Source organism: Myiozetetes cayanensis, unplaced genomic scaffold (assembly GCF_022539395.1).
Source record: "Myiozetetes cayanensis isolate MyiCay16 unplaced genomic scaffold, myiCay2020 scf16, whole genome shotgun sequence".
In the NCBI taxonomy this organism is placed as follows: domain Eukaryota; kingdom Metazoa; phylum Chordata; class Aves; order Passeriformes; family Tyrannidae; genus Myiozetetes; species Myiozetetes cayanensis.
This window is the reverse complement of record NW_026087270.1, coordinates 16,917,552-16,931,854: the sequence shown is the minus strand read 5'-3', so window position 1 is coordinate 16,931,854 and position 14,303 is coordinate 16,917,552. Positions and strand designations below refer to the sequence as shown.

At 50.5% G+C, this 14,303-nt stretch overlaps 1 protein-coding gene across 1 annotated transcript in view; it reads left to right on the top strand.

The window, feature by feature from the left end:
- Positions 1-14,303, top strand: part of ATP6V0D1 (ATPase H+ transporting V0 subunit d1) — a 30,989-nt gene that overhangs the window by 14,221 nt on the left and 2,465 nt on the right. Inside the window, exons 3-6 of the mRNA XM_050311276.1 lie at positions 6,453-6,631; positions 9,537-9,616; positions 13,189-13,266; positions 13,878-14,054. Of these exons, the coding sequence (XP_050167233.1) occupies positions 6,453-6,631; positions 9,537-9,616; positions 13,189-13,266; positions 13,878-14,054 (514 nt within the window). The remainder of the gene's footprint in view (positions 1-6,452; positions 6,632-9,536; positions 9,617-13,188; positions 13,267-13,877; positions 14,055-14,303) is intronic.

Genomic DNA, 14,303 nt, shown 5'->3' with positions numbered 1-14,303 from the left:
AGAGCCTTTTCTGGCAGAGATGGTTTTGGCAAAGCAGCCCAGGTTTCTGACAAACAGCTTCCCTGTTTGCAGGGAGTACAAAGTTGAACTGATAAGCCAAGTTCTTGGAGGGATTATGCAATATTCAAAACGAGAGGGCATGTAACTAATGGTCTGGAAGTGATCACAGGCTTGTGTCCCCTGGATGGTGGCATCAGCACTGCATCTGCTCTCCTGTGTGCCCAAAGGACGCCGATCTCATACCAGTTTCCCAGAACCGGTGTGTGTGACGGTGGACTGGGCTGCGTGGTGGTGACTGCGGTGTCGAGGTGTGACTGCAGGTGCCCTCAGCAGAAAGGCAAGCTTTGAAAGGTGTGTTTCACTGTACATTACCCCGAGAAGGTGCTTTTTTTTCCCAGACCTCTGATGCCTGGAAAACACCTCATTTGGCCAGTGGGTTTGAACTGGAACAACGCTGCTGTTCTTCCCTTGGAAGGTGTTAACAGGGTGCCAAGCAAACACAGTGATCTGTGGCAGTGATCAGAAGAGCTAACAAAATGCTACTGGGGGCAGTAAAGATGCAGCACAAGCGAGTGATGGGCTCCAGATGTCAGCCCATGGTTCACTAGGATAGAGAAATCTCCAAACTCTGCAGCCCTGAGAAGGGGCTCAGGGTGAGTAGGTGGGAACTCATCACCCCTGGATGACACCCCTGTCCAAGCTGGTGTGGTTTCATCCGTAGGCAGTGCTTGGACTTCTCTACCTTCTTGGGCTTTGTTTAAACCTGGATTCTTGTGGTGATTCTGCAGTTCATGGGAACAGTCCTTGTCCTTCCTTCTTGCAGCCCCTGCCCCTACAGGCTGAACAGCATATCTGCCAGAGGCACAAAACAGGGAGGGAAGGGAGCACACTGTGTTGGGTTTTCAGTGCTCCTCTGGGCAATTTATGTGTGCCTGTGACTTTTGTAGAAGGCAGCCTGTGTGCAGTGCCCTCAGCTGGATGAAGGCTCACTGAGCACTTATGTTGCTTCACTCCTTGATTGAAACCATTCCCAAGGTTTTCTGGTGCTTCATTTTCCTTTTACCTTTCCATTGATTTGCCTCTCCCAGTGCTCTAGACAAGCAGTTCTGCCCAGAGAAGGCCTGGAGGCACTGCTTCTGAAGGCTTCTTGGAGTCATCTTGGGTCCTAGTCCCCTCTCCCAGATCCGCTCTCAATGTTAGGCTCAAGTCTAGCAAATCCTTATGTGGAGCTTTGCCTGAGCACTGCAGTATTTAGAGGCTGAGCTAAATCTTGTGCCTGCCTCATGTGGTTTGCTGAATGTCAAGTGGGATGATGAATTTTCTTCTTCTGGCAGCAGGTCTGTGTGCACAGAAATGTTCTGCACACTGGCTGGGTCCAGACCACACATTCTCTGAGAAGCAGGTAAAGGCTTTTAGGCCATTAAACTCATTCAGGTCTCTTAACCACTAGAGACAGTTTGGGGGATAAAGTGAACAGTGCAGCCTTTCCTCTTGTTTTATATTCTTGAAATGCTTTGGGCTTTACCTGGGAAGTAAGAAAAAGTTGATGCATGATTAGCTTTTGCAGCTGGTCTGCAGCATAATTAGATGTTTCTGGTCAATATTTAAAACACAATTAGTCCTGAAGTCTTCTCAGCACTGCACAGAGTGCCAGGACTCAGCTTTGCATATGAGCCTAGTGCTTCTCAAGCTTTCAGGCATCGAGTTTAGGCAGCCAGAGATTTTTGCACAAGGCTGCAAGGTGCTCAGAACATTCCCTGGTGTTTCAAGGAGTTTATAGAGATCTAGCACACAGTGTCAAATTCATAAAACCTCAAAATTAAGAGTACTTCTGTCTTTTTTCTCATTAGCCTTTCATGCAACTAACACAGTATCACTGCTTAGAAGTTAACAGATGATACAAGTGGAAAACTGAGGTCAGTATCCCAAGAGATCTGGACTAGAGGATGGTAAAAATCATGTGGAGATGCAGCTAAATATAGATTAATGCTGAGAACATTCCTGGATACTTGGGTTTGAAAGGCTGCCACAGCCTCTGCAGTACTGTGAAGTTATAACTCTTTGCTCTGAAATGCTCTCGTTGATCTAAGTTTAGCAGGGCACCCACTTACTGGCTGAGTGCCCTCGGTTTGTGGTGGCAACCATGAAATTCTCAGCTTTCTCTTTGGCAGGTTCACGAACCTACTACTTAGGTGTGGTTTGTGCCGGTGTGACTCGAGGAAAGGCGGCGTGCAAGGATAGGGGGAGATCAGGAGGGACACTTGGAGATGAGACCATCACATGCAGCATCTGCTCTTGCTGCTGCCTGGGCTGTGGGAGCTTCAGCTGCAGAACTGCCCCTGGCCAGGAGCTGCTGGGCTGACACGTTCTAATCCGAGCTGAAAAACCGATTCGAGGATTTTTGGCTCTCTTCACATCCATTGTCTGTTGCTCAAACGAGTCTCAGTGAGGCTCTGAGCTCTTCCTGATGTGCAACATTCCTCTCCAGTCCAGGACAGCTGTGCAGTTGTTTACTAATGATCTTAAACCGAGCCTCCAGATACAAACATCTCAGCTGTTGGCACTATTCTTAGTGTCAGCCACTGCTCTCTTGTGCTTTGAAGTCTGTGTGTTGCTTTCCCCCGTGACTGCTTCACATTTGGAGCTTGGGAGAGGTGTGACAAGTGGCTCTGTGTACCAGCACAGTGTCCAGTGGGATATAGAGGTGGGCCTGTGTATTTATGCACAAACTCAAGGAAGCAGCAGTACAACCAGCCTGAAGCTTTTTCCCAAAGTTACTTCCCCCGACAGCCCCTGAGTATGTGAACTGGATGAGCTGCAAGAGGGAAGCATTAGATGCTAAAGTGACTATAGTCAAAACAGCTTAATTATCTTTGAGAGCTGTCTCTAGAATTCATGTGGAGTTCAGAGCACTGCTCTAATCCCATTGGAGATTTCCCTTTTTCATCCCAAAATAAACACATGCTTCTATAGTAATCTGAGTAACTGCCCAGTGCAGTCACACAGGGACTTTGGCCTCGCTCACAGCAGTCTCTGTTAGGGTCTAGTGCTGGGAAGCAGTAAAGTTGCCTGAGCAGTGAAATATAAAAATACCTTACCCCATCCCAACAAAGCCCTGCCATGCACCTCTGCATCGGGCCACTGCTCCCTGTGTTGGCTGTGACATGGGCTGTCCTCATGACCCCCTGCAGAGCAGCTGCTGAGCTGCAGTCTGGCACAACTTTTGGAGGATCCCTGAGAATCACAGGTCGTGCAGTGTTCCCTCATTAGTCATGCTTTGTGACCACTTGCAGTATTGTTAACGGTTTCTTTAGTATCCTGGAACAGAAGGCAATAAAAAAAACAACCTATCTGCTGTAGGACAATGACTCTTTATGATTAGATTAGATTAGGAAGTGGGGGAGGGAGAAGCTCTAACTGTTTTAGGGTCACTGCCTTGCAGGGCTATGCCTGAGTGCCTGGAGGCCAAGTTGTAAATGCCCCATGTGATGAGTGTTCATGCATTTCACGTGCTCCCCTGCTAAAACAGCCTTTCCCACTATTCAGTGGGTCACTGCAGTCTGTCCTGGATGGCTCATTTGTCAGTGCCAGTACTCAAGTAATGCCAGAAGGAGGAAAACATACATTGTTCAAAGTACCTGTACATGGCTTTTGCATGTGTGCTCTACTCCAGCTTGATCCTGCTCAGTAACCACCCCTGGATGACTATCCCAGACCTCAGCTTCTGGGAGCTGGCTCTCTGTGAGGGGTCTGTGCTGTGTCAGCCTGAGGCCAGACCTCCCAAACCCAGCAGTGAGAATGAACTCTGCTCTGCTGCTGCTGCAAGGAAGGTTTTCCCCTCACTCACCCTGACTTTGTCTTCTCTAGGCATGTTCTAGCCTGACTTTGTTGTTATCTGAGTGTCACCCAATGTGCATTGTGCTGAAGTGGGTGTCGCTGGAGGAGCAAAAACACCGGACTTCAGGAAGCTGTAAACCATCGTCTCTCTCCTGCTGTGGATGATACTGATGATTTTTCTGTGTTTGCTGGCTCTTTTCTGTCCTTTAATAAAAAATTGTGCCCTCGTGTGAGATGGTACTGATGCTTCTCAGTATTGACTGAAATGGTAATTCTGTGAATGTGAATTTGTGGAATATACCACACCTCAGTTCAGTGGTGACAGGAAGAGCAGGGCAGGGTGTAACTGTGCACATCAGCCTCCTGCTGAGCACGCACTGCTTTTGTGTCCATGTCCTTGGGTGGGCAGAAAGCAGCTCAAAGCAGGATTATCAAACACATTTGTGCCCAAGACAGCTTTGCTATGAGAAGACTGTCCAAGTGGGCTGAAGGAAGAACTTCCCAGGGTTGCAAGTGATCAACTACTCCTGTTTTCTCATGTGGCCTAGAGTTTGGTGCTTTTATTAGCACACTGACAGCTAGTGAAGGTTAAAATGCTTGTGGAGGGGTCTGAGCATGCCTTAACTGTGAAAGCTGAAGCATTTGAAGCTGGTCAGACCCTACAGGAGATGAGGAGGACGATGACAAAAGCTGCTCCATTACACATGGAGTTGGAGGTTCCTAGGAAAAAGCTGCTGCCACTGTAATAAATCTGATGCTTTGGGCCTGGGAGAAAATGCCAGCGTAGGCAGGACCTCTGCTGTGTTCTTGGGACAGCTGTGCTGGTGGAGGCAGAGGCCTTTTTGTTGAGACCTGGCACAGGAAAGAAAGTGTTGTCCCTTCCACAGATGAGAAGAGGCTTTACCAGCTGCCCTGGCAGTAGAAGACTTGCCTTGCAGTCCTGAGTGACTAAGCTGGGACTGAACGTGAATAAGTGTGGTCTGGGCTCCCATGAAGGAGACAGAACTGTCTGCTCTGAAGACTCAAGAGCAGAAGGGCTCCAGGTATTTTTCCTCAGTTCCTTCTTGTGCAGTTGGCTGTGGCCAGGCTCCTTGCAAGCTGCCAATACCTTGTGATGTCTGTGGTAAGCTGGGGACAGGAAGGAGGTGTGCTGAGATACTGCACAGTGACCGTATTTCCTTACCTGTTCCTTCACTGTGGGCTGAGTTAAAGCAGCAAATTTGGTCTCACCCTGTGTTGTTGCCTTGCTTTGGTGAGAGTAGTGCTGCCCATGGTCTTTCCTTACAGCTGCTATGTCACACTAGGGAAACTTGCATGTTTGAGGGCAAGTGATGGAGCTGGGAAATAATCTTCTGTATCCTTGCTCTGGCACACCTCATGGAAATGCATCTGTGTTAGGGTGCAGATGCTCTTATTTACCAGGAACCAGCTGCTTGCTGCAAGGGACTGACCTCAGTTCTCATAAACAGGCCCTTCTTGCTGTCCTGGAGATTGCAATCATCTCCATGGTGAGAGCTGCACAAACAGAAGGGAAGATAATGACCTTGTGGATTAAAGGGCAAAAAGGAGGTTTCCTAGTACATGAAGCTTGTGCTGATTGCCCTGGTTCTAGATTGAACCAGGAAAGGTAGGCTGCAAACACAGAAGGGCTCTCTGTAAAAATCACAGGGCCAGGAGGTGCATTAGTCAGCCTGGCAGTGTGGAGAGGAAAGAGCAGCACCTGTTTGAGGAACTGAGGTGTGGATTTGATTTGTTCATGGACGTGCCCTTTGAGCATATTTGAGAGGCAGTAAGCCCATCTCATAAAAACGACTGAAATCTGCCTTGAACTGGCTCTGCCTGGCTGCCTTTGATGTGGTGAAAGGGAAACAGGGCTGTACTATGTCCTCCTTGTTAGCTTGGAAATAGAGAGACCTGCAGCATCCCAGTGCCTGTCTGCAAACATCAACAGAGCTTTGCCATCCCTGCCCTCACCCCCGTCCCAGGGTGCTGGCCTTAAGTTCCCTTTCTTCAGTCCATGTGGGAAGCCTGACCCTCAGCAGAGCTCCAGCTCCAGACTTGCACAGCTCCTTCTGCCCTTCTAGTTCAGTCCAGATCTCCTTTGTTTTGGAGCAGCTCCTGCCAAGGAGCATCTTCAGGTCTTTTCCATCATCTGACTTTTTAAAGTTAGAACCAGCAGTGAGAGCAAGGGAGTGTAAAATGCTGAATACCCTGCTCTTGCAGCATCTGTGCCTCTTCCCCCTGCTGCTGAGGGACATGGGCAAAGGCAGCTTCTGCTGACTGAAAAAAACCCCTCATCTCACATGATGAGGAACATGGACACACTGGAGAGAAGGGCCACGAAGGGCTTGTGTTGGTGGAACTGGTGATGAGTGTGGTGATTGCAGACTGACTATCCCATTGCTGCAGTGCCAAAGGCTGAATCTGCTGGTCCTGAGCAGCATAAGCAGAGAACTTGGTTAGTGATGTCATAACTTGGGCTAATGCAAAGAAGTTTTTGGTGGCAGAGGTGTGAAAAACCTGGTGTGAGGGTGCGAGGGAAGGTTGTGCCAGCCCTGTTGTTGGGTCTTGTATTATTTCTGTTATTTCAGTCTTCCTCTCCCTTACCCTTCCAGGTACAGCTACATGATTGACAACGTCATTCTGCTGATCACTGGCACTCTGCACCAGCGTTCCATCTCCGAGCTGGTGCCCAAGTGCCATCCTCTGGGAAGTTTCGAGCAGATGGAAGCTGTGAACATTGCTCAGACGCCTGCAGAGCTCTACAATGCAATCCTGGTGGACACTCCCCTGGGTGAGTGGAGCCTATCAAAACACCTCTCAGCTGTGTGGGGGGGGAACAGATGTCCCTTTGTCCCTCAGTCTAAGTGGCTCCAGCTAATCCTAAACTGTGCTCCAGGAAGACAAACGAAGGGTAATGCACAGCTGTGGCTGTGCTGCCTGTGGTGGCTGGGCTTGACTTCAGGTTTATGCCTGTCCTATGCCAGTTTTTCCTCTGGAGGACCAGCTGGCTCTCTGTACCCTTCAATCAGCATCCAGGCCAGCACACTGGTAGTGCAGACTGCTGGAGAGTTTGGTCTGTGTGAGCCAGGCCTGGAGCTTCCTTAGTGAAGGGCTGTCAGGTCTTCTGCTGGAATGAGTCACTTGGTTTCCAGCACTTTTAGTTGGACCATTGGGTAATTTCTTCAGGCAATTTTTTAAGATATTTACAGAGATCTGCACATGCCCAGTCTTGTTCTACTTGACTACCAAAATTAGAGCTAGTTAAATGAAAGCTCTTTGTATAAAAAAAACCCCAAGCCCAAACAGCCACAGCAAAACAAAGAAATCTCCAAAAGCCTTTTAAAACTCATTGTGTAGCAGGATCCTTCACTGAGGTATTCTGCCAGACTGAGGTAAACTGTCTCAGGGCCATGGGCTTGTTCAGGAGGCACAGAGTGCTAAAACCAAGTGTCTTGTGAACAGCTAGTCAAGCAGATAATCTCTAAAGATAGAAGGTGTAGGAATTGGTTCTGGAGAAAATATGGTAGTCTTTTTGCAGTAGTAGGGGAGGTAGTCACAGGTGACTTGCAAGTTTAGCCTATGTGGGCAAAAAATGTAATGAGATATGCCTGAGTCAGTGATTAATCATTCTTCTGGGGTTGCTAGAAGGAACAAAACACTCTAAGTCATCATATTGTCTTTGATCGAAATCATTGGTTTTGGAACTGAAAGTGCTTTTGCAAATGCTCTTTGTAATCATAGGGCAAGTGAAGTAGTTGTCATGGAAAAATGACTTGTGCCCAGGAAAGGAGGGAGGACATGTCTCAAGAGATCTGGGTTGCAAGGCAGGGCAGCAGCGCAGCAGGAGAACTGAGCCCACTGTAGGGATGATATGTGGGAAGAAAATCCTCCTCATAAGTAAGTGGGAACCTTCCCATTTTGGCAGTAAGATAGAACAGAGTATTTCAGAGATATTAGCTCTCAGAGACCTTAAAGCTTCCAGCAGTGCATGGAGTGAAAATGCCCTGTGTCAGTGGAGAGGTGGTTCTGGAGAACCCGGCTGGCAGTCGAGGGTCTTTGCCTCTTGCATTCCTGTACTTGTCCTGTTAACATTTTGCCTGTTCCTGCCCTGGCTGGGCTGACTTCTTCTCCAGACCTTTGCCCTGGCCATGCCCTTGGGGCTGTGTACCAACCAGTGTGGCATTTCTTCAACAGGGGAACATGGGGAGTAGCTGTGTTGCCTAAACAAGCAGGCATGCAGGCTCCAGTTGTTTAACTTGCACTCTTTCCAGTGACCACACGCAAAGAAACAGCAGCTCTATCTCCTAAAACTACTTGAGTAGCTACGTGGCTTGGTGGGAATGCCTAACCCCAAATGGCTCTCATAGGTTAGCAGGGCAAAATAAGACTTGCTGTAAGCCTAATTTGGGATATTAGAGGGCCAAGAACTGAAATAGCTGTGTACTCATTCCTCTGCTACCCCGAGGTAGCCACTGCTCAGCGATCCAGGCTGGCCAGCGGGTCCTGCAGTAAAAACCAGTCCTGGCACGCTCTGTTTGCGTTTTTGCCAACTGCCAGGAGCAGTGCTCCCCCGGCCACGTGGCACTGGGCTCTGGGGCTGTTGCAGAGGAACCTCTGCAGGGGTTTAAGCCCTGTGCAGGACCCTCCAGACCCCCAGTGCAGCTGCTGTCCCTGTCGGGCAGCTCGTGCTCTGGAAGTGGCGCAGAACAGAGGTGAGAGCCTGCATCACACCTGCACTGCACACAGCAGAGCACTGGACAGTTCTCACCACGAGTGCAGTGTCCAGTACCCACAGCTGCACTGGGTAAGCTGAGGCAGATCAGATTTCTCTTTGTAGCAAATTCAGCAAAGTTGGTTGCTGAGTGAGAGTTAAAGAAGTCATGAAGTCCCGCCGCTGGCTTTTATTGTACCACTTGCTTGGAAGCAAGAGCATGACAGCATTACATTACACTGAGACTCATCTTTGCAGCTTGCAGCATCCTGTCAGGCTGAAATCTGTGTTCTTTAGGTGGCAACAACTTCTCCAGCTCCCTCCCAGAGGTACTCTGGCAAAGTATGTAGGGCTGAGCATCCTACCAAATCCTACTAATTCATCCTGTCTGCTGTTGCTAACCTCCAGCTAGAGAAATAAAAACCTTTGGAAGAGGTGGAAAATGGGACTGATATACCTGACCAGGAGAAGCAACTCCTGATTCCAGCCATGGAGTGTCATGGGTGGTGGCACCCCAGGCCTCCTCAGTCCTACTGCAGTGTTGGAGAAGGAGGGAGAATCATCAGTTCTTCAGGACTCAGTGGCTGCTGTCTCACAGGAGCTTAAGCACTCCTGCCATGCTGCAGCAGGCAGTTTGAGGTTTGCTTATTTTTAAATACAGACTGCTCTGTCGCTGATGCTAGGGCCCAGAGCTGAGAGTTTCTGCTGGGAATAGGCTGTTAGCCAAACCTTAGGACTGAGGGGTCAACAAAGGTTTTCATGTGAGAATCCCAGAAAATTGTTATGACCTAGGGAACCATGGTGGAGCCTGAGGATTTATTTGAGTCATGGCAGTTTGGTGTGGCTGCTGAAGGTCAGGGTCAGGCCTAGGAGGGACAAGCTCAACACAGGGTATGCTTCTGCCTGGTACCATTGAGGAGCCTGGAAGGTGCTGAGCATGGATCTGGTTAGGGCAGTGCTAACTCTGTCTGTGGCTCTGTTTCAGCTGCTTTCTTCCAAGACTGCATATCTGAACAGGACCTGGATGAAATGAACATTGAAATCATTCGAAACACGCTGTATAAGGTAAATGAGTCTCTGGGAAGGGAAAGACATGTTAACTTCCCTGTTTGTTCCTGGTGTGACCGTAGCTCTGTCTTGGGTCAGAAGCTCCAACCTAGGCTGCCTTTCTTCAGTCAAAGACAAGAGGGTGTTTTTCTCTCTCTCACACCCTGGAGTGGTGATTAAACATGACCAAGAACTAGTTGCATCCATTGGAAAGTAAAGATAGTGCTTTGGAGGGCTCTGACATCCAATCACACAGCTCTGCTGAGGCAGGGCATCAGGACTAGGCAGAGTGGGGTTTTTTTTTGGAACTGTCAAGAGTCTGTGCAGGAGATTTTACCTTTGCCTGAATCTGCTCAGGCCCCAGGCAGGCAGGAGAACTCACTACATGGGTTCAGATGTGTCGTTAACTGCATTCATAATGACTGCATCTTAGGCTTGGTTGAAGGACTCCCACAGGCTTGGCTCCCTGTCTGGAGCCCCTTCCAAAGACCCTCCAACATCTGCCCAAGCCTTGCTTGGCTGTGGTTGGGGTTGGGTGCTCTGGCTAGAGGAGTGTAAAAGGTGCAAGCTGGGGGGCAGAGTGGATGTGGAGGGGCACAGGGATGTGGAGGGGCTAAGGCTCTCCTTGTCCTGAGCTGTCATCTCCTCTACAGGCCGTGTCCGGTTTCAGCTGGCAGTGTCAAAGCACGTGTTTATGTGCAGGCTGTGGCTATCGCTCCATCTCGGCTCTCTGGATCAAGGGTGGGATGCAGATTGTATCTGTCACCCTTGTTTTGGCTGGTCACAGCCAGCCTGCAGTCAGTGTGACCTCTGTTTCCCAAGGAAGCCGGGGCCTGTTTGGAGAGGCAGAGAGCAGGTCAGGCGTGAAGGGAAGAAGGCAAAGGGAGGGGAGAAGGAGTGGCATGGCAGCAGTCATGCCCAGCTGCCTGTGGCCTCTGGCATGTACTGGCCTTTGCTGTAACGGGGAGGGATGGCTGTGTGCATAAACACCCACAGCGGTGCAGGGCACAGGTCTCTGTGCTGAGGTGAGGCAGGAGGGGAAAGACAGGGAGCAGAGCAAGCACAGAGAAAACAGTGGCGGGGGCATCTCCTTGGGTCCCAGCTGCCACGTCCTTTCCCATCTCCTTTTTGATACTGCTCTGCATTCTGCTCTTCCTACCCCCAAATGGAAGCATAAGTGCCTGGTATCCCTCGGTGTGTGCTGGGACTGGTTCTGGCTGAAGAGCAGCCCCTGGGGAACACAGGGGCTCCATCCGTAACAAATCACAGGGCTGCAGGGGTGGAAAAGGTGATTGCTGCTTGCAGACTCTCACTTGAAGCCACCTCTCTCCCCAAGGACTGGAAAATGTGTAATACAATGCAAATGAGGGGAGTAAAATCAGGTGTGAAATCTGCAGAGAGCTGCTCCAAGAAGCAGGCGGGTGCCTGGGATGGATGCCTGTGTCCGTGAGCAGTTGGCATGGGAAGGGGAAATGCCACCTCCCAGACACACTGGAGGTTTTCTGAAGGAATCTCTGAGTGTGTTGACAGAAGGTTTGAGCAGGATTTAGAGGAGGAAAGCCATTACAAAGGTGTTCTTGTTAGCAGTGGCAAGTGGGAAGGTTCTCAAATGGACGTATGGTTAAGATGGGGAGCAGAGGTTGGAAGTGGTCAGTGCTTGGTGCCAAGGGTGGTCAGCAGCCGTGACCTTCACCTGCAGTGAAGGTGTCCTGGCATTGTTATCTTCAGTGCTTACTCTCTCTGCTCCACCTCTTCAATGGATATGTTGAAGTGAAGCTGGCTGACTGCTGGCCTTTTTCTGGTGACCTCCTTGTAGGAACCAGCTGAAGGAGCTTTGTGGCTGGGCAGTAAAATAAAATAAAAAAGAACTAATGTGGATAAATGTGGAGTGCTGTACGGGAGGGGCAAGGAGGTAATCCTAACTCTGCTTGTACAGCAAGGCTCTCCTTGTTCCTTCCTAGTACTAAATGGAATCCTGGGTAGTGATTGACCTAAGCAAGTGTCTCTCTACAAGGTAACGTGTTCCTAGCACTAGAAAAGAAACTGCACAAATATCACTGTGCTGCTGCACCCATCTGCAAAGTTTTGACATGGACACTGGGCTGTTCCTCTCATCTCCGAGTATGAACAGCAGAACAGGAGAAGGTGCTAAGGAGGACTCATTTAAAGGCTTGGGTATGATGACTTCTGTGTGGAAAACTACAAAAAAAGGCTAAGATTCCTCCCCTGGAAAAGGAAGGATTCCCAGCTCTGGTGGTATCCACAGATAATGCTGGAAAAGTCAGTGTGGATGGCCAGGCCACAGGTCTTCCTATGGGCTGGATTTGACAACAAATGAGGCTGGCAGGAGGCAGAGGGGGTGGGTTCATGGAAGTGAAAGAAACTCCCGTTCCTGGGATAAGGGCTTGGGGACACGGGAGAGTTTCTGGAAGTTGCTGTCGCTGGGAGGGCACCCTGTGTGGCTGTTCTGCTGTGTTCCCATGGTGTCTGTGGTGCTGGATCCTCATTCACTGCTGCATATTTGAGTGCACCTGGTTTTGCTTCTAAAGCCTTAGGTTTGTGTGTGTGAAGTCTGATAAGGGATCCATGTCCTTATTCCTGTGGTAACTGCAGACCAATGCTCTCCTCCACCTGAGCAGTGGGGAGTGCTGCAGAGGATGTTTCTTTGGTGTGTGGTGCTCAGCCCAGTACTCTCCTCTTGCACAGTGTGGTTACAAATATTTACAGAGCACAGCAATCCAGGTGCTTTCCTAGTGCTCAGGGTGTCCAACACGTGCATTCTTGGTCCGTCTTCAGGCCGGGAGTTGTTGTGACAAAGCAGAGATTTGTGATGTCTCAGCATCATTTTTTATTCCATCCCTTTGAAGGCACTCTGGTTGCAGCTCTCTGCCCAGGGAAGTGCTTTTATCACACGATCACTTCTTCTGAGAACAGTTTTGCTGAACGGGACTTTCAGCTATGCACAGCCTTCCTGGGCTCCCCCTGGGACACACAGTCATCTTCCAGCTGGATTACAGTGCATCTCCACAAAGGATTACATTTCCTGGAGGCAGCGTAGCTGTCCCTTGGCCTCGTGTTTTCTGCAGGGCTCCAGTTGGGATGGAGACCAAGAGGCCGCAGTGTGAAAAGGGAATTAGAGGGAATGGCTGGTTTCTTTCACAGATGTCCTGTCTCATCTCCTGACTCTGCTTACACAGCGGTACTTGCTGAGTGTAGGTCTTGCAGCTATGGCTGTGTGGCTTGGCATGTTTGGGGAGGCCAGAGCGGGGTCAGGAAACCACGTGAGACTTCAGTAAATGAGTTAGATGATTCAAAGGAGAAAAATAGGCTTTAGCCTTGCTGCCTGGGGATCTTGCCCGCAGTAAGCTCATGCAGTCACTTGAACGAACCCGACCACAACCCTTCATGTCTGCAGCTCCTGGGGAAGCACTGTCCTTGTGTGGGCAAGTTCACACGGGGCCAGAGTTCCTGTGCTGTGTTAGAGAGCATGTGGGATCCTCCCTGCTTGCTTCCTGTCCCCTGCTGAAGGGCCCTGTGGGGCAGTGGATGAAGCTGTGCAGCAGAGTGCTCATCTGCCCTCTCTCTTCCAGGCTTACCTGGAGTCCTTCTACAAGTTCTGCAAGACGCTGGGAGGTACCACGGCAGACGCCATGTGCCCAATCCTGGAGGTAGGTCTGGGAACTCCCACAGCTGGAGTGGTATTGCAGGGATGTTCTCTGCTCTCTGCTCAGGCCCAGCTTGCCTGCCAGCATTAACGATGCTCAGGATACTCTTCATCAACCCCGTGCCCACTCTGCCTGCTCACTGGGAGACCTGGGGAACACTACCTGCACATACCTTTGGTCCCCCAGTCCTGATCTTGCCAGCTGCTGACTCATCTGTTGCCTTTGTGGCAACATCTTCATCCTCTCCCGTGGATAACGAGCAGGAGAGCAGCCAGAGCTGTTCAGGGCACAGCCTGTCTCCACGCCAAGGCTTGCTGTGGGATGTGCAGGGCTCAGGAGCAGTGGGTGAAACACACTCCTTGACTTGGGCAGGATTTGGCTTGTGCCTGGGATGGGGATTTCCTAACCTGACTGCTCCCCAGGCATCATCTACCGGGCATACTGGGATCCTGCATGTGTAGCCTGCCCTGGCTGAGCCCTGGAGAGCTGTGCACATCCTGGCAGGCTCCTGGTGCTGCCCTCTGACGTGGCTCTGTGCAGAGCAGCTGTGGTACCTGCTGGCCTCTGGTAAGGATGCTGCATCCCAAGGTGATCCTCTCTCTCTTGCCCCGCAGTTTGAAGCTGACCGGAGAGCCTTCATTATCACCATCAACTCCTTCGGGACTGAGCTGTCCAAGGAGGACCGAGCCAAGCTGTTCCCACACTGTGGCAAGCTCTACCCCGAGGGCCTGGCTCAGCTGGCCAGGGCAGATGACTACGAGCAAGTCAAAAACGTTGCTGACTACTACCCTGTGAGTGCTCTGGGGTGAGGGCCATGGGGACTGGTACAAGGATCTGCTCTGGGTCAGAGCTTCTCAGGGATCTGGGGGAACTTGTGGGTTGACAGCCTGGGGAGAGGGGTGCCTGTCTTCTGCTACTGCTGTTGGTCCTGTGCTTGGCCAAGTTGGACTTGGCTTTCCTGGTACGCCGTTGGCTTGTCAGTCATGGCTGTCATTCCAGTGGTGACTGGGAGACTGTGCCCTGTCCCAGGGTGTGGGGAC